Source organism: Somniosus microcephalus, unplaced genomic scaffold (genome assembly GCF_052327205.1).
Source record: "Somniosus microcephalus isolate GS21.2 unplaced genomic scaffold, FLI_Smic_1.0 unresolved_chr2, whole genome shotgun sequence".
Lineage (NCBI taxonomy): Eukaryota > Metazoa > Chordata > Chondrichthyes > Squaliformes > Somniosidae > Somniosus > Somniosus microcephalus.
Window position 1 is genome coordinate 92,578,593 of NW_028225180.1, and position 20,163 is coordinate 92,598,755.

The following is a 20,163-nucleotide window of genomic DNA, read 5'->3' on the forward strand; positions in this document are numbered from 1 at the left end:
GACCCAATTTCTCCTCATATGTCATTCCTGCCATCCCAGGTATCAGTCTGGTGAATCTTCGCTGAACTCCCTCCATGGCAAGAACATCCTTCCTCAGATAAGGCGACCAAAACTGCACACAATACTCAAGATGTGGTCTCACCAAGGCCCTGTACAACTGCAGCAAGACATCCTTGTTCCTGTACTCAAACCCTCTCGCTACGAAGGCCAACATACCATTTGCCTTCTTAACCGCCTGCTGCACCTGCATGCTTACCTTCAGCGACTGGTGCACAAGGACACCCAGGTCTCATTGCACTTCCCCTTCTCCCAATCTATTGCCGTTCAGATAATAATCTGCCTTCCTGTTTTTGACACCAAAGTGGATAACCTCGTATTTATCCACATTATATTGCATCTGCCATGCTTCTGCCCAATCACCCAACCTGTCCAAATCATACTGGAGTTTCTCTGCACCCTCCTCACAGCACACACGCCCACCCAGCTTTGTGTCGTCTGCAAACTTGGAGATATTACATCTAGTTCCCCTGTCTAGATCATTTATATATATTGTGAATAGCTGGGGTCCAAGCACCGATCCCTGCGGTACCCCACTAGTCACTGCCTGCCACTCGGAAAAAGACCCATTTATTCCAACTCTTTGCTTCCTGTCTGCCAACCAGTTCTCTATCCAAGTCAGTACCTTGCCCCCAATCCCATGTGCCTTAACTTTACACGCTAATCTCTTATGCGGGACCTTATCGAAAGCCTTTTGAAAGTCCAAATACACCACATCCACTGGTTCTCCCTTATCTATTCTACCAGTTACACCCTCAAAAAATTCCAGTCGATTAGTCGAGCATGATTTACCTTTTGTGAATCCATGTTGACTTTGTCCGATCCTGTCACTGTTTTCCAGGTGCTCTGTTATTACATCTTTTATAATGGACTCTAGTATTTTCCCCACTACCGATATCCGGCGATGTCTGTAATTCCCCGTTTTCTCTCTACCACCTTTTTTGAATAGTGGGGTAACATCATGGCTGATCCGATTACTCCACATTCCCACCTACCCCCGATAACCTTTCACCCCCTTGTTTACCAAGAATCTCTACCTCTGCCTTAAAAATATTCAAAGACTCTGCTTCCACCACCCTCTGAGGAAGAGAGTTCCAAAGACTCACCACCCTCTGAGAGAATTTCTCCTCATCTCTGTCTTAAATGGGTGACCCCTTATTTTTAAACAGTGACCCCTAGTTCTAGATTCTCCCACAAGAGGAAACATCCTCTCCACATCCACCCTGTCCAGACCCCTCAGGATCTTATATGTTTCAATCAAGTCACCTCTTACTCTTCTAAACTCCAGCGGATACAAGCCTAGCCTGTCCAACCTTTCCTCATAAGACAACCCGCCCATTCCAGGTATTAATCTAGTAAACCTTCTCTGAACTGCTTCCAACGCGTGTCTCTCAGTCCCTCCCTCAGGGAGATATCTGTACACTGACTGGTGTCTCTCAGTCCCTCTCTCTCAGGGAGATATCTGTACACTGACTGGTGTCTCTCAGTCCCTCCCTCAGGGAGATATCTGTACACTGACTGGTGTCTCTCAGTCCCTCTCTCTCAGGGAGATATCTGTACACTGACTGGTGTCTCTCAGTCCCTCTCTCTCAGGGAGATATCTGTACACTGACTGGTGTCTCTCAGTCCCCTCTCTCAGGGAGATATCTGTACACTGACTGGTGTCTCTCAGTCCCTCTCTCTCAGGGAGATATCTGTACACTGACTGGTGTCTCTCAGTCCCCTCTCTCAGGGAGATATCTGTACACTGACTGGTGTCTCTCAGTCCCCTCTCTCAGGGAGATATCTGTACACTGACTGGTGTCTCTCAGTCCCTCCCTCAGGGAGATATCTGTACACTGACTGGTGTCTCTCAGTCCCTCTCTCTCAGGGAGGTATCTGTACACTGACTGGTGTCTCTCAGTCCCTCCCTCAGGGAGATATCTGTACACTGACTGGTGTCTCTCAGTCCCCTCTCTCAGGGAGATATCTGTACACTGACTGGTGTCTCTCAGTCCCTCTCTCAGGGAGATATCTGTACACTGACTGGTGTCTCTCGGTCCCTCTCTCTCAGGGAGATATCTGTACACTGACTGGTGTCTCTCAGTCCCTCCCTCAGGGAGATATCTGTACACTGACTGTCTCTCAGTCCCTCTGTCTCAGGGAGATATCTGTACACTGACTGGTGTCTCTCAGTCCCTCCCTCAGGGAGATATCTGTACACTGACTGGTGTCTCTCAGTCCCTCTCTCTCAGGGAGATATCTGTACACTGACTGGTGTCTCTCAGTCCCTCTCTCTCAGGGAGATATCTGTACACTGACTGGTGTCTCTCAGTCCCTCCCTCAGGGAGATATCTGTACACTGACTGGTGTCTCTCAGCCCCTCCCTCAGGGAGATATCTGTACACTGACTGGTGTCTCTCAGTCCCTCCCTCAGGGAGATATCTGTACACTGACTGGTGTCTCTCAGTCCCTCTCTCTCAGGGAGATATCTGTACACTGACTGGTGTCTCTCAGTCCCTCTCTCTCAGGGAGATATCTGTACACTGACTGGTGTCTCTCACTCCCTCTCTCTCAGGGAGATATCTGTACACTGACTGGTGTCTCTCAGTCCCTCTCTCTCAGGGAGATATCTGTACACTGACTGGTGTCTCTCACTCCCTCTCTCTCAGGGAGATATCTGTACACTGACTGGTGTCTCTCAGTCCCTCTCTCTCAGGGAGATATCTGTACACTGACTGGTGTCTCTCAGTCCCTCCCTCAGGGAGATATCTGTACACTGACTGGTGTCTCTCAGTCCCTCTCTCTCAGGGAGATATCTGTACACTGACTGGTGTCTCTCAGTCCCTCTCTCTCAGGGAGATATCTGTACACTGACTGGTGTCTCTCAGCCCCTCCCTCAGGGAGATATCTATACACTGACTGGTGTCTCTCAGTCCCTCTCTCTCAGGGAGATATCTGTACACTGACTGGTGTCTCTCAGTCCCTCTCTCAGGGAGATATCTGTACACTGACTGGTGTCTCTCAGTCCCTCTCTCTCAGGGAGATATCTGTACACTGACTGGTGTCTCTCAGTCCCTCCCTCAGGGAGATATCTGTACACTGACTGGTGTCTCTCAGTCCCTCTCTCTCAGGGAGATATCTGTACACTGACTGGTGTCTCTCAGTCCCTCCCTCAGGGAGATATCTGTACACTGACTGGTGTCTCTCAGTCCCTCTCTCTCAGGGAGATATCTGTACACTGACTGGTGTCTCTCAGTCCCTCTCTCTCAGGGAGATATCTGTACACTGACTGGTGTCTCTCAGTCCCTCCCTCAGGGAGATATCTGTACACTGACTGGTGTCTCTCAGTCCCCTTCTCTCGGAGATATCTGTACACTGACTGGTGTCTCTCAGTCCCTCTCTCTCAGGGAGATATCTATACACTGACTGGTGTTTCTCAGTCCCTCTCTCTCAGGGAGATATCTGTACACTGACTGGTGTCTCTCAGTCCCTCTCTCAGGGAGATATCTGTACACTGACTGGTGTCTCTCAGTCCCTCTCTCTCAGGGAGATATCTGTACACTGACTGGTGTCTCTCAGTCCCTCTCTCTCAGGGAGATATATGTACACTGACTGGTGTCTCTCAGTCCCTCTCTCTCAGGGAGATATCTTTACACTGACTGGTGTCTCTCAGTCCCTCTCTCTCAGGGAGATATCTGTACACTGACTGGTGTCTCTCAGTCCCTCTCTCTCAGGGAGATATATGTACACTGACTGGTGTCTCTCAGTCCCTCTCTCTCAGGGAGATACCTGTACACTGACTGGTGTCTCTCAGTCCCTCTCTCAGGGAGATATCTGTACACTGACTGGTGTCTCTCAGTCCCTCTCTCAGGGAGATATCTGTACACTGACTGGTGTCTCTCAGTCCCTCTCTCTCAGGGAGATATCTGTACACTGACTGGTGTCTCTCAGTCCCTCTCTCTCAGGGAGATACCTGTACACTGACTGGTGTCTCTCAGTCCCTCTCTCAGGGAGATATCTGTACACTGACTGGTGTCTCTCAGTCCCTCTCTCTCAGGGAGATATCTGTACACTGACTGGTGTCTCTCAGTCCCTCTCTCTCAGGGAGATATCTGTACACTGACTGGTGTCTCTCAGTCCCTCTCTCTCAGGGAGGTATCTGTACACTGACTGGTGTCTCTCAGTCCCTCTCTCTCAGGGAGATATCTGTACACTGACTGGTGTCTCTCAGCCCCTCCCTCAGGGAGATATCTATACACTGACTGGTGTCTCTCAGTCCCTCTCTCTCAGGGAGATATCTGTACACTGACTGGTGTCTCTCAGTCCCTCTCTCTCAGGGAGGTATCTGTACACTGACTGGTGTCTCTCAGTCCCTCTCTCTCAGGGAGATATCTGTACACTGACTGGTGTCTCTCAGTCCCTCTCTCTCAGGGAGATATCTGTACACTGACTGGTGTCTCTCAGTCCCTCTCTCTCAGGGAGATATCTGTACACTGACTGGTGTCTCTCAGTCCCTCCCTCAGGGAGATATCTGTACACTGACTGGTGTCTCTCAGTCCCTCTCTCTCAGGGAGATATCTGTACACTGACTGGTGTCTCTCAGTCCCTCTCTCTCAGGGAGATATCTGTACACTGACTGGTGTCTCTCAGCCCCTCCCTCAGGGAGATATCTATACACTGACTGGTGTCTCTCAGTCCCTCTCTCTCAGGGAGATATCTGTACACTGACTGGTGTCTCTCAGTCCCTCTCTCAGGGAGATATCTGTACACTGACTGGTGTCTCTCAGTCCCTCTCTCTCAGGGAGATATCTGTACACTGACTGGTGTCTCTCAGTCCCTCTCTCTCAGGGAGATATCTGTACACTGACTGGTGTCTCTCAGCCCCTCCCTCAGGGAGATATCTGTACACTGACTGGTGTCTCTCAGTCCCTCTCTCTCAGGGAGATATCTGTACACTGACTGGTGTCTCTCAGCCCCTCCCTCAGGGAGATATCTGTACACTGACTGGTGTCTCTCAGTCCCTCCCTCAGGGAGATATCTATACACTGACTGGTGTCTCTCAGTCCCTCTCTCTCAGGGAGATATCTGTACACTGACTGGTGCCTCTCAGTCCCTCTCTCTCAGGGAGATATCTGTACACTGACTGGTGTCTCTCAGTCCCTCTCTCTCAGGGAGATATCTGTACACTGACTGGTGTCTCTCAGCCCCTCCCTCAGGGAGATATGTATACACTGACTGGTGTCTCTCAGTCCCTCCCTCAGGGAGATATCTGTACACTGACTGGTGTCTCTCAGCCCCTCCCTCAGGGAGATATCTATACACTGACTGGTGTCTCTCAGTCCCCTTCTCTCAGGGAGATATCTGTACACTGACTGGTGTCTCTCAGTCCCTCTCTCTCAGGGAGATATCTGTACACTGACTGGTGTCTCTCAGTCCCTCCCTCAGGGAGGTATCTGTACACTGACTGGTGTCTCTCAGTCCCTCCCTCAGGGAGATACCTGTACACTGACTGGTGTCTCTCAGTCCCTCTCTCTCAGGGAGATATCTGTACACTGACTGGTGTCTCTCAGTCCCTCTCCCTCAGGGAGATATCTGTACACTGACTGGTGTCTCTCAGTCCGTCTCTCTCAGGGAGATATCTGTACACTGACTGGTGTCTCTCAGTCCCTCTCTCTCAGGGAGATATCTGTACACTGACTGGTGTCTCTCAGTCCCTCTCTCTCAGGGAGATATCTGTACACTGACTGGTGTCTCTCACTCCCTCTCTCTCAGGGAGATATCTGTACACTGACTGGTGTCTCTCACTCCCTCTCTCTCAGGGAGATATCTGTACACTGACTGGTGTCTCTCAGCCCCTCCCTCAGGGAGATATCTGTACACTGACTGGTGTCTCTCACTCCCTCTCTCTCAGGGAGGTATCTGTACACTGACTGGTGTCTCTCAGTCCCCCTCTCTCAGGGAGATATCTGTACACTGACTGGTGTCTCAGTCCCTCTCTCAGGGAGATATCTGTACACTGACTGGTGTCTCAGTCCCCCTCTCTCGGAGATATCTGTACACTGACTGGTGTCTCAGCCCCTCTATTAGGGAGATATCTGTACATTGATAACTGTGGTGGCAGTAGAGGCACTTCAGATATCCTCAACCTTTCAGGACTCAGGAATGGTAATTCAGCCAGGCGTTCCTGGCCTTGACTGCTTATACAACGATTCCTGCTGCACAGCGCACCTGTGCCAATGTTGCGGGCCGGAGCGATGGTTCAATAGCTGGCGCTCTGTCTGAGTTCGCACGTGAATTATAGTCCCCAGGCCGCTTGCTGCCTGTGGGTCAATATCCCAACAGTGGGTTTCGGAGAGGAGAAAGCTGAAGGGGAGGAAACGAGAACTATTTTGTGGCCTTTTTTTTTGGAGTCGGCTGTGATGTGTGACTGACTGACCCTCCCTCTCTCTCTCTCTCACCCAGAATGAACATGCTGATCGAGTGCAAACGGATAGCTGAGCTGGACCCCAGTACTGTGGACTGGGCGGTGGAGCTGACCAAAACCAACATGCAGACCATGTGAGTGAGCCGCTGGGGCTAGCATGCACCCTTCCACTGACTGAGGGACTAGAGAGAGGAGAGATCAGAGGAGCTGTAGGTAATTCAGTCCCATCCCTTAGTAATTAAGCACTAACCGTCAGGGTTACACGGGATGGATATTGAATTCAGCAACCAGTGTTTACGGGGAGGGGGTTGTGTGTTTAAAATCCCATTGATCGGCGATCCAGGCCCCTTCCTCTCCTGCATTGCCCGTTCTTGGACCCAGGTCTGGAATCCGCTGTGTGGAGGTTGAAGGATTAATATCAGCCAGGACACCGGGGAGAACTCCCCTGCTCCTCTTCCAACAGTGCCCGTGGGATCTTTTACATCCACCTGAGAGGGCAGACGGGGCCTCGGTTTAATGTCTCATCCGAAAGACGGCACCCCCGACAGTGCGGCACTCCCTCAGTACTGCCCCTCCGACAGTGCGGCACTCCCTCAGTACTGCCCCTCCGACAGTGCGGCGCTCTCTCAGTACTGCCCCTCCGACAGTGCGGCTCTCCCTCAGTACTGACCCCCCGACAGTGCGGCGGTCCCTCAGTACTGCCCCTCCGACAGTGCAGCGCTCTCTCAGTACTGCCCCTCCGACAGTGCGGCGCTCCCTCAGTACTGCCCCTCCGACAGTGCGGCTCTCCCTCAGTACTGCCCCTCCGACAGTGCGGCGCTCCCTCAGTACTGCCCCTCCGACAGTGCGGCGCTCCCTCAGTACTGCCCCTCCGACAGTGCGGCGCTCCCTCAGTACTGCCCCTCCGACAGTGCGGCGCTCCCTCAGTACTGCCCCTCCGACAGTGCGGCGCTCCCTCAGTACTGCCCCTCCGACAGTGCGGCTCTCCCTCAGCACTGCCCCTCCGACAGTGCGGCGCTCCCTCAGCACTGGCTTCAGGTGCATTGGCCTGAGTTATGTGCGTGGGGTTTAAACACAACCTTCTGACTTGGAGGCGAGAGTGCCACCCACTGAGCTAAGGCTGCCACCCGGCAACTGAGCTGTCAGGAGAAGCAATGCCTTGGTATTCCCTCCCTCCTGCCTGGTCCAGCCCCTGCATTGCTCATGAGATCCAAGGCAGAGGTTGGGGGACGGGGGGGGTCGTTGCAGGTAACCGGACGGGATCCTGCGGGGCGTGGGGTTGCTGCCCAATGCTCAAAGCTTGGCAGATTGCTGTCACTCTCTCCTTTCAGGTACGAGCAGAGTGAGTGGGGCTGGAAGGACCGGGAGAAGAAGGAGGAGATGATGGATGAGCGAGCCTGGTACCTGGTAGCACGGGAAGGAGGCAGCGCGGAGCCCGCAGCTTTCTCGCATTTCCGGTTCGACGTGGAGTGCGGGGAGGAAGTACTGTACTGGTATTCTCGCGCTACTTAATGATTGCGTTCCCCGCCAGGGGCGACCGCCCGAGGGAAGCGGCTCCGATCCTGCGCTCGCCTCGGCGGGGAGGGCCCGTGCACGGGCAGTGAGGCCACCAAATGCACGAACCCCTGACTTAAAACAGCTGGTGGCCCGCGGAGCCTGGGGCAAGGATGCGACGCGACTGACTGTGACTTAAGGTGACTCGGCTTTCCGTCACAGCGAAGGTTGCGTCCCCGGTTCGCCCCCCGCCCCATCCCTTCCCTAACTCACCCACGTGGCACATTCACCATGTGCAGAGTGTCGACTGATTGCTCAACATGGAGAGGGGCCGTGAAAGCCGAGCCCCAATCCTGCCCCCACACACGTTCCCCAGTAGAAATCACCAGGCAATGATCTGGAGCAGGGTCTCTGGCCATTCCCACCCCATAACTGTTAGATACAGAGTAAAGCACCCTCTACACTGTCCCATCAAACACTCCCAGGGCAGGTACAGCATGGGTTAGATACAGAGTAAAGCTCCCTCTACACTGTCCCATCAAACACTCCCAGGGCAGGTACAGCACGGGTTAGATACAGAGTAAAGCTCCCTCTGTCCCATCAAACACTCCCAGGGCAGGTACAGCACGGGTTAGATACAGAGTAAAGCTCCTTCTACACTGTCCCATCAAACACTCCCAGGGCAGGTACAGCACGGGTTAGATACAGAGTAAAGCTCCCTCTGTCCCATCAAACACTCCCAGGGCAGGTACAGCACGGGTTAGATACAGAGTAAAGCTCCCTCTACACTGTCCCATCAAACACTCCCAGGGCAGGTACAGCACAGGTTAGATACAGAGTAAAGCTCCCTCTACACTGTCCCATCAAACACTCCCAGGGCAGGTACAGCACAGGTTAGATACAGAGTAAAGCTCCCTCTACACTGTCCCATCTAACACTCCCAGGGCAGTTACAACACGGGTTAGATACAGAGTAAAGCTCCCTCTACACTGTCCCATCAAACACTGTACCAGACTTTACTCTGGACTTGGGGCCCATCAGGAGCCAGGTTGAATCAGAGGTCGTTTGCGGAGAAACATAGAAGATAGGAGCAAGAGTCATAGAGTAATACAGCACGGATAGAGGCCCTTCGGCCCATCGTGTCCGCGCCGGCCATCAAGCCCTGTCTAATCTAATCCCATATTCCAGCATTTGGCCCGTAGCCTTGTATGCTATGGCATTTCAAGTGCACATCCAAATGCTTCTTAAATGTTGTGAGGGTTTCTGCCTCCACAACCCTTTCAGGCAGTGAGTTCCAGACTCCAACCACCCTCTGGGTGAAAAAGTTCTTTCTCAAATCCCCTCTAAACCTCCCGCCCTTTACCTTGAATCTATGCCCCCTAGTTATTGACCCCTCTACTAAGGGAAAAAGCTCCTCAGCATCCATCCTATCTATGCCCCTCATAATTTTGTACACCTCAATCATGTCCCCCCTCAGCCTCCTCAGCTCCAAGGAAAACAAACCCAATCTGCCCAGTCTCTCTTCATAGCTGAAGCGCTCCAGCCCTGGTAACATCCTGGTGAACCTCCTCTGCACCCTCTCTAACGCGATCACATCCTTCCTGTAGTGTGGTGACCAGAACTGCACACAGTATTCCAGCTGTGGCCTAACCAGTGTTTTATACAGCTCCATCATAACCTCCTTGCTCTTATATTCAATGCCTCGGCTAATGAAGGCAAGTATCCCATATGCCTTTTTTACCACCTTATCCACCTGTTCCGCCACCTTCAGGGATCTGTGTACTTGCACACCCAGATCCCTCTGACCCTCCGTCTTGCCTAGGGTCTTTCCATTCATTGTGTATTCCTTTGCCTTGTTAGTCCCCCCAAAGTGCATCACCTCGCACTTTTCCGGGTTAAATTCCATTTGCCACTGTTCCGCCCATCTGACCAACCCATCTATATCGTCCTGCAGACTGAGGCTACCCTCCTCGCTATTTACCACCCTACCAATTTTTGTATCATCCGCGAACTTACTGATCATACCCTTTACATTCATATCCAAGTCATTAATGTAGACCACAAACAGCAAGGGACCCAGCACCGATCCCTGTGGTACCCCACTGGCCACAGGCTTCCAGTCACAAAAACAACCTTCGACCATCACCCTCTGCCTTCTGCCACTAAGCCAGTTTTGTATCCAATGTGCCAAGGCACCCTGGATTCCATGGGCTCTTACCTTCTTGACCAGTCTCCTGTGCGGGACTTTATCGAAGGCCTTACTGAAATCCATGTATACCACATCCACTGCGTTACCCTCATCCACACACCTAGTCACCCCCTCAAAAAATTCAATCAAATTAGTCAGACATGATCTTCCCTTGACAAAGCCATGTTGACTATCCCTGATTAATCCTTGCCTCTCCAAGTGGAGACAAATTTTGTCCCTCAGGATTTTTTCCAATAATTTTCCTACCACTGATGTTAGGCTCACTGGCCTGTAGTTCCCCGGTTTTTCCCTACTACCCTTCTTGAATAATGGTACTACATTAGCGATTCTCCAGTCCTCTGGCACATCCCCTGTGGCCAGAGAGGTCCTGAATATATGTGTTAGAGCCCCCGCAATCTCCTCCTTTGCCTCACACAGCAGCCTGGGATACATTTCATCCGGGCCTGGGGATTTATCCATTTTTAGGCCAGCTAAAACCGCCAATACCTCCTCCCTCTCGATGTTAATATGTTCGAGCATATCACAGTCCCCCCGCCCTATTTCTATGTCTACATCGTCCTTCTCCATAGTGAAAACAGATGCAAAAAATTCATTTAGAACCCCTCCTACATCTTCCGGCTCCACACACAGATTGCCACTTTTGTCCCTAATGGGCCCTATTTTTTCCCTAGTTATCCTCTTACCCTTAATATACTTATAAAACATCTTCGGATTTTCCTTTATTTTGCTCGCCAGTGTTATTTCATGGCCCCTCCTTGATCTCCTAATTTCTTTTTTAAGTATCCCCCTGCACTTTTTGTACTCCTCTAGGGCTTCCTCCGTCTTTAGCCTTTTGTATCTACCAAAAGCCCTCCTTTTTTTCCTAATCCATTCTCGTATATCCCCTGACATCCAAGGTTCCCTGTGGTTTTTGGAACCACCCTTGACCTTTACGGGAACATGTTGCCATTGTATGATCTCAATCTCCCTTCTGAAAGCCTCCCATTGCTCCGATGCGGATTTTCCTACAAGTAGCTGATCCCAGTCCATTTTGGCCAGATCCTGCCTTATCCTATTAAAATCGGCCTTCCCCCAATTTGGAACCTTTATTTCCGGCCCATCCCTGTCCTTTTCCATGGCCACCTTAAATCTTACCATATTATGGTCACTATCACCAAAGTGCTCACCTACTAGCACTTTTTCCACTTGGCCGGCCACATTCCCTAGAATTAGTTCCAGTACCGCCCCCTCTCCTGTAGGACTTTCTACATGCTGGCTCAAAAAGCTCTCCTGGATGCACTTTAAGAATTCTACACCCTCTGAGCCTTTCACACTCTGACTATCCCAGTTAATATTGGGGAAGTTGAAATCCCCCATTATTATTACCCTATTATTTGCACATTTCTCTGAGATTTGCCTACATATCTGTTCCTCTATCTCCCCCTGACTGTTTGGAGGCCTATAGTACACTCCCAGCAAAGTGCTTGCCCCCTTTTTGTTTTTAAGCTCCACCCATATGGCCTCATTAGAGGACCCTGCTAATATATCATCCCTCCTTACTGCAGTAATTGACTCCTTAATTAATATTGCGACACCCCCTCCTCTTATACCTCCCCCTCTGTCTCGCCTGAAGATTCTGTACCCCGGAATATTGAGCTGCCAGTCTTGCCCTTCCCTCAACCATGTCTCCGTGATAGCAACAATATCATACTCCCATGTGTTTATCAACACCTTCAGTTCATCCACCTTATTTGCAAGACTCCTTGCATTAAAATAGATGCTATCCAGCCTTGCCCTTATATATTTGCCCTGTCTACCAAGCTGACTTGTTTTTTTCTCTATAATTGGCAGCACATCCCCCCCTATTTCAGCTCCCCTCTGTATCCCATCCCCCTGCCAAGTTAGTTTAAACCCCCCCCAACAGTGCTAGCAAACCTCCCCGCAAGGATATTTGTCCCGCTCTGGTTCAGGTGCAACCCGTCCGACTTGTACAAGTCCCACCTTTCCCAGAAGCAGGCCCAGTGATCCAGGAAAGTAAAACCCTCCCCCCTACACCAACTCTTTAGCCACGCATTCATCTGCTCTATCCTCCCATTCCTATACTTACTAGCACGTGGCACTGGGAGTAATCCAGAGATTACAACCTTTGAGGTCCTGCTCTTTAATCTGTTACCTAGCTCCCTAAATTCTTGATGCAGGACCTCATCCCTCTTTTTACCTATGTCGTTGGTACCAATGTGGACCACGACCATTGGCTGTTCACCCTCCCCCTCCAGAATGCCCTGCAGCCGCTCAGTGACATCCTTGACCCTGGCACCAGGGAGGCAACAAACCATCCTGGATTCACGTCTACGGCCACAGAAACGCCTATCTGTTCCCCTTACTATAGAATCCCCTACCACTATTGCTCTCCCACTCTTTTTCCCCCCTTCCTGGGCAGCAGGAGCACCCCCAGTGTCGGCCATTCGGCCCCTTGAGCCTGCTCCACCATTTAACAAGATCATGGCTGATCATCCAAATTCAGTACCCTGTCCCTGCCTTCTCCCCATATCCCTTGATCCCTTTTGCCTTAAGAAATATATCTAACTCCTTCTTGAATATATTTAATAAGTTGGCCCCTCTCAATAAGAATCTCACCTGCACATAATTCCCCCAATGGGGTTTGCGGGACTGGGGGAAGTTGAGCCGGGGAAGCGGTGGAAATGGGCTGAGGGCGCGGCGTAAAGTTAGTGATGTCTCTGTGTGGGGACCGCGAGTGATGATCCGACGAGTGTGTCTTGTGTTGCAGTTATGAGGTTCAGCTGGAGAGTCGGGTGAGGAGGAAAGGGCTGGGCAAATTCTTAATGCAGATTCTGCAGCTTTTAGCAAACAGGTAAAGGCTTTGTGGATATTATCGAGGCGGTGCATTTGTCTCCCCATTTCTCTGGCTCCACCCTAGAGGCCCTGGTCAGCCTCCAGTGCTGCACTCAAAGTCCCCCCTCATCATGTGTGAGCCCAGACTGTGGTATTCGACCGTGGAGCTCCGACCCTTCTGTTAATGCATTGCCCCCTTCCTCTCCCCGCACACTGTTCCCCAGTCTGAGGCGGGGGGGGGCTGGGTGTAGAGGCGGGACAACCTGCTCTGAGCTCTGCCGGCCTGCAGTTTCCGGGCAGCAACGCCCCCCTCTCCCAGTAGGATTCCCCCTTATGAGCAGAGGGGGTGCGGCGGGTGGGATCGGGGGAGCGGCCTGGCAGAGTCCCGTGGGAATATCCCGTGTGGCTGTGTTTGCGGAGTGTCGGAACCTGCCTAGAGAATGGGGAGCCAGTGCCAGTGGGGGGGGCGGGGGGGGTGCTGGATGAGACTGATTCTCGCTCTCTGCTCTCTCCGTAGCACACAGATGAAGAAAGTGATGTTGACGGTATTTAAGCACAACCGCGGGGCGTATCAGTTCTTCAGAGAGGCCATGCAGTAAGTTGGGTCTCGGCGTTGTGATCTGGAGTCTGCGATATTTAGAGGGATGTGTGGAAAGTCAGGGGATGAGTCAAGACCCATCAGTGAGAACACACACACGCACACTCGTGCACACACACTCACCCTGTGTCACACTCCTGTGGGGCTCACTGGCCAGTGATCACAAGCCCTGGCTATGGCACTGGGGCCACTTGAACCTCCCCAACTACTGCACAAACTCAATAGTTATTACCACAGAATCATACAGCACAGAAGGTCATTTGGCCAATAATGCCTGTTCGAAAGAGCTCTCCAATTAGTCCCACTCGCCATAGCCCAGCAAACCCTTCCCTTTCCTCAGTCTGCCCTGTCGTGTGGACATAAGGGATGGACAATAAATGCTGGCTTTGCCGGCGACCCCCACACCCCGCTGATGAATTTTTAAAATCCCACGGCGCTTTTCAAAGAAGAGCAGGCAGGGGGGAGTTCTCCCCGGTGTGCTGGGGCCAATATTTACCCCTCGACCAACACCTTAAAAAAAACCAGATGATCTGGTCATTATCTCATTGCTGTTTGTGGGAGCTTGCTGTGTGCAAATTGGTTGCCGCGTTTCCCACATTACAACAGTGACCCCACACTTCCAAAAAGAGTACTTCATTGGCTGTGAAGCACTTTAGAAACATAGAAGATAGGAGCAGGAGTCGGCCATTCGGCCCCTCGAGCCTGCTCCGCCATGCAATGAGATCATGGCTGATCATCCAAATTCAGTACCCTGTCCCTGCCTTCTCCCCATATCCCTTGATCCCTTTAGCCTTAAGAAATATATCTAACTCCTTGAATATATTTAATGAATTGGCCTCCACTGCCTTCTGTGGTAGAGAATTCCACAGGTTCACCACTCTCTGGGTGAAGAAATTCCTCCTCATCTCTGTCCTAAATGGCTTACCCCTTATCCTTAGACTGTGCCCCCTGGTTCTGGACTCCCCCGCCATCGGGAACATCCTTCCTGCATCTAGTCTGTCCAGTCCTGTTAGAATTTTATAAGTTTCAATGAGATCCCCTCTCATTTTTCTAAACTCCAGCGAGTATAAGCCCAATCGACCCAATCTCTCCTCATACGTCATTCCTGCCATCCCAGGTATCAGCCTGGTGAATCTTCGCTGCACTCCCTCCATGGCAAGAACATCCTTCCTCCGATAAGGCGACTAAAACTGCACACAATACTCAAGATGTGGTCTCACCAAGGCCCTGTACAACTGCAGCAAGACATGCTTGTTCCTGTACTCAAACCCTCTCGCTACGAAGGCCAACATACCATTTGCCTTCTTAACCGCCTGCTGCACCTGCATGCTTACCTTCAGCGACTGGTGCACAAGGACACCCAGGTCTTGTTGCACTTCCCCTTCTCCCAATCTATTGCCATTCAGATAATAATCTGCCTTCCTGTTTTTGCCACCAGGGCGTCCTGAGGTGGGGAAAGGCGCGGGAGAAATGGGAGTCTTTTTCTTTTGTCTGGCTGACATTGAGTTCAGTCCCAGGCTGCATGGTTGAGTCCTGATTTATCGTCCGATGTCCGGGCAGTGAGAGGAGGGCACTAAATGTGGACTTGCCGGCATTGTCCACATTCTGAGAAATCAATAGTAAAAACAAAACCAGGCAGTGTTGTGTCATGGATAATAGGACTGTGTGGTCTTTTCTATCTTACGTCTGTGCAGTTTGCCTCAGTACGCCTCTGTGGTGGAGGGTGAGAGCCTACCAGGGCTCCTGATTCTTTGCTAATGGGTTGGTAGGATTGAGATGTATGAATAGGGGCTTCAGGCTCACTGTGACTGCCCCCTCCCCCGGTTAGTTGTGGTAAGCTCCCGTTACCCGTGAGCCGCTCCGATTGACCCTTCCCGTCCTTTCGCTCCGCAGGTTCGACATCGATGAGTCATCTCCCAGCGTGTCGGGGTGCTGCGGGGACGACTGCTCCTACGAGATACTGAGCCGGAGGACGAAATACGGGGAGCACCCGCACCCCCATGGCAGCCCGCACTGCGGGGGCTGCTGTCACTGAGGGAACCATCCTTGACCCGCCCACCCCCACCCCCCATCACTTCTCTCCGACCTTCCCCTCCCAGAAACACCCGTCGCACCATGAGTGCGCGTTCAACCCACCAGCTGTTGCAGCACGAGGAACGTAGCAGAAAGCTTTTTAAACGTGTTTCTTTTTATACACACACATCTATATATACTGTGAATAACACCTAGACTCTCACTGCCAGACTCCACAAGTCTACTCCTGGTTGCTTGGAGCTAATTCTTGTTGCTATTTCCTGGCCAAATGACAACGTAATCCTTTTGAATACTGAAAGGGCTCCTGCCGCCTCTTTAAAAACAAAAATACAACTTGCCTTTATATATAAAAAGAAAAATGATTTCTGTGAGCCCAAGCAGAATATCGAGCAGAAAAATAACAGGAGCTTTTCTTAAATTCAGTTTTTGAATAAATGACACTTCAACGGGTTTGAGGACATACTGTGTATTGTATCTGTAATATATTTTTAAAAACCTCATATCTGTGCTCCCTTTCCGTGAATGTTTTTGCGCGATAAATTCCTGTACACATTTATATGTAAACTTGTCACGCGGTAATTGCACCCTGCTGCCACTGGAGGCGCTGCAATACCACCTGACAGTTTTAAATTGGTGGTTCCATTGTAAATGTGACACAGGAACTTATAATCTAAGCACAGACTGTGTGGCTTTAAAATGGGGGCTAAATTACAGCTGGTCCCGTTACCCCTCGCCCTCTAAAAACCCCCCCCTGCTTCACCTGAAGACTGCGCCAGCAGCCCTGGACTGTGGCCGGATTGGAAGCTACTGTACCCTCCCTGTTTTATGCCCAGGCTCGTAGCTGCTGGTACGAAACTACAGATCGTGATTAAGTTAGCGGGGATTCGTAGCTGCGTGCGTCACCATGGAACACTTTTGAGCACCGGGACCGTCTGGATCTGATGACTTGCTCCCCAGGTTTGCACTGGTACAGGAACCCGGATGTCCCATTGCGACGTTGGGCTTCGAGTCTTCGTCAAAGAGTGCCAGAGGCTGAATTCTAGACGCCGTGCAAACGGTCTCGCTGCGGATACGCACTTTCCTCCGATTGTTTCCTCTGTTTCAGAATCCGGTTTAACTCCACTTTTGCACACTGCTGCTTCCTCCAGGACTAACTCCCAGGACACATCCGAAAAGTCGCAATTCATTCGTAGCATCTGGTTGTGGGTTTTGTGGGTTTTTTTTATATAACTGTCGAATAAAATTTTGTACTATGGTTTTTTTTTTTGTTCCGTTCCCTGCCCTTCTTTAACCTCACTTTCTAACTCTCTGCTCTGGCGAAGGGTGAGTGCAAGCGGGCGGTTTGCTGGAGTCTGTAGCGATCGACTTGTACCGAGCGACTCTGACCGCTGCCAGCTGTGAAGAGCAGCTACCCCCCCCCCCCCCACAGCACGGGCTGAACATACAGCAGTGGGCGCAGCACTGAGGCGTTGGGAGTGCAGGAAGGTCCCAGTCCCAGTCTTTGGGGCTGGGCTGGGTCGTCAGTTTGAGGAGCATTCGGAGCAGGAGTAAGCATCCAGCCCTTGAGTTTGTTCTGCCACTCGATTAGATCGTGGCTGAGCTGTAACCTCAACTCCCTTTAGCTGCCTTTGCTCCCCATCACTTGAGACCCTTACCTAACAGTAAGGGGGCACTAAGAGTATGATTCCTACTCCTGATCACGTGTGCACATCATAAGGGCATCCCTGCTGTGGTGCTTTTCAGAGTCGAATAGCACTCGCTGTTTAAGCTGACGTGAGGAATGCATAGAATCAGCGCCTTGAGAACAAATGGAAGGATGAGAAATTCAGATTGGCGGGGAAATTTGAGGGCAACAATGTGCAGTTGGAACAAGTCAACGTTTCGTATCGAATTTTATCTTCAGACAGCAAACGTGGAGTAGGAAAGCGAAAGGATCGTAGATTCTTCAGTAACAATGAAAAAATTATATTTTGACAACAGCAGTTTGGCATTTGGCTGTGTCCAAGTCTTGGGCTACATTTGCCAGCGTGGCTCAGCAGGTAACACCTCCCTTCTGAGTCAGGAGGTCGTGGGTTCAAGCCCCATTTGAGCCCGTGATCCAGGCTGACACTCCCGGTGCAGCGCTGCACCCTCGCTGGTGCTGACTTATGGACCGAGGCCCCGTCTGCCCTCTCGGGTGGGCATATAATGCGCCATGGCCACTATTGCACAGTTTCAGAATAAAGGGGCACCCTTTTAGAACTGAGATGAGGAGGAATTTCTTCTCTCAGAGGGCCGTAAATCTGCGGAATTCTCTGCCCCAGAGAGCCGTGGAGGCTGGGTCATTAAATACATTTAAGGTGGAGATAGACAGATTGTTGCAAGATAAGGGAGTGAAGGGTTATGAGGAGCGGGCGGGGAAGTGGCTTTGAGCCCAAGATCAGCCATGATCTTATTGAATGGCGGAGCAGGCTCGAGGGGCCAAGTGGCCTATTGATGCTGCTATTTCTTATGTTCTTAAGAGGACCTGGGAGTTAATGTGCATAGATCCCTGAAGGTGGCAGGACATATTGAGAGAGTGGTTAGTGAAGCATATGGGATCTTGGGCTTCATAAATAGAGGTATTGAGTGCAAAAGTAGAGAAGTTATGCTGAACCTTTATAAAGAGCTGGTTAGGCCACAACTGGAGTATTGCGTCCAGTTCTGGTCACCACACTTTAGGAAGGATGTGAAGGCCCTTGAGAGGGTGCAGAGGAGATTTACCAGAATGGTTCCGGGGATGGGGGATCTTAGCTGCAAGGGCAGATTGGAGAAGCTGGATTTGTTTTCATTGGAGCAAAGGAGGTTGAGGGGTGATTTGATAGAGGTGTACAAGATTATGAGGGGTTTGGATAGGCTAGACGGGGAAAGGATGTTCCCACTAGTTGATGGTACAAGGACTAGGGGACACAGATTTAAGGTTTTGGGCAAGAGATACAGGGGGGATGTGAGGAAAAACTTCTTTACGCAGCGAGGGGTGAGGACCTGGAACTCACTGCCGACGGAAGTGGTGGAAGCGGAGACACTCGATGTTTTCAAGGGGAGACTGGAAGGAAATAAACTTGCAGGGCTCTGGGGATAGAGCGGGGGAATGGGACTGACTGGATTGCTCTACAGAGAGCCGGCACAGACTCGATGGGCCAAATGGCGGCCTCCTGTGCCGTTATGAGGGTGTGTGTCCTGTTCGACATTTATCCCTCAACCAACATCAAAAAAAAATTTAACTGGTCAGTAATTAATTTCCCGTTTGTAGGACCTCGCTGTGTGCAAATTGGCTGCCATGTTAGCCCACATATCAGTAAATACACTTCAAAATAATTCCATGGTTGTGAAGTGCTTTATGACGCACCGAGGATGTGCACGGTGCTATATAAATGCAAGTTATTTTATCAGCACAGTGTCCAGAACAGCAGCCTGATCTCTCCATCAGACTTGGCAGCGGAATGATACGTGATCATTTGATGCTCCTGTATTTCCAGCCCAGATGAATCCAATCATGGAAGACAATCTCCAATGGTGATAGCTCTTTCCCACGTGAGAGGCTTACAGGCTTGTGCAAAGTTACGGGAGAGACGGTGTACTTGTTGGCCAGCGTCGCAATGCAAGGCTTTCTTTAGTCGGGAGACTTTAGCTGAGGGTGGGCCTGAGCACTGTGGATGGTGCAGAAGGTGCTGACTCGTGCTGGGCTGGAGATTCATAGAAAAATAGGAGCAGGAGTCGGCCCTTCGAGCCTGCTCCGCCATTCAATATGATCATGGCTGATCCTCTATCTCAATACCATATTCCCGCTCTCTCCCCATACCCCTTGATGCCTTTTGTGTCTAGAAATCTATCTCCTTAAATATATTCAGTGACTTGGCCTCCACAGCCCTCTGTGGTAGAGAATTCCACAGGTTCCCCATCCTCTGAAGACATTTCTCCTCATCTCAGTCCTAAATGTCCTACCCTGTATCCTGAAACTGTGACCCCTTGTTCTAGACCCACCCCAGCCAGGGGAAACATCCTCCCTGCATCCAGTCTGTAGCCCTGTCAAGAATTTTAAACGTTTCAGTGAGATCCCCTCTCATTCCTCTAAACTCTAGTGAATACAGGCCGAAAGCCAGCAGTGCTCTGGTACCTCGCTCAAACGCCCATTCCTCATGCGTATAACTGGACAGTGAGTGATTGCAGGCTGTTTGGCCACAGAAAGCACCATAGCTACAGCGATCCAACCTACTCCTTTAAAAAAAATACTCAGCTTTTCCACCAAGTTTTTGATTGCCCTTCCTAATATCTCCCTCTGTGACCTGAGGTCTGGTTCTCTAACCTATTTTCATTTGTGGAGAACACTGCTGGTGTTACCTGCAAGCTCTGATGAATTGTCTTCATTTAGGTCAGCCAAGGCTCTCAGATTTTCAGTCTTTCTTTCTTGTGTTCAAGATAGCAAGTCCCAGGCCAGACAATCCCTGGTAACTGCCCCTCTGACAGTGGCCTCTAGCAGTGACCCAAGTCCCAGTCCGGACAATCCCTGGTAAC

At 51.0% G+C, this 20,163-nt stretch overlaps 1 protein-coding gene across 3 annotated transcripts in view; it reads left to right on the forward strand.

The window, feature by feature from the left end:
- naa40 (N-alpha-acetyltransferase 40, NatD catalytic subunit) overlaps positions 1–16,885 on the forward strand; it is a 38,939-nt gene extending 22,054 nt beyond the window's left edge. For 2 of the 3 annotated variants that reach the window (XM_085976365.1, XM_085976366.1), the window contains exons 4-8: positions 6,502–6,597; positions 7,795–7,956; positions 12,934–13,017; positions 13,516–13,593; positions 15,490–16,885. In XM_085976365.1, coding sequence (XP_085832491.1) covers positions 6,502–6,597; positions 7,795–7,956; positions 12,934–13,017; positions 13,516–13,593; positions 15,490–15,631 — 562 coding nt within the window. In that variant the 3' untranslated portion in view covers positions 15,632–16,885. The remainder of the gene's footprint in view (positions 1–6,501; positions 6,598–7,794; positions 7,957–12,933; positions 13,018–13,515; positions 13,594–15,489) is intronic. The other variant, XM_085976367.1, reaches the window with a different exon arrangement.
- The last annotated feature ends 3,278 nt before the right edge of the window (positions 16,886–20,163 follow it).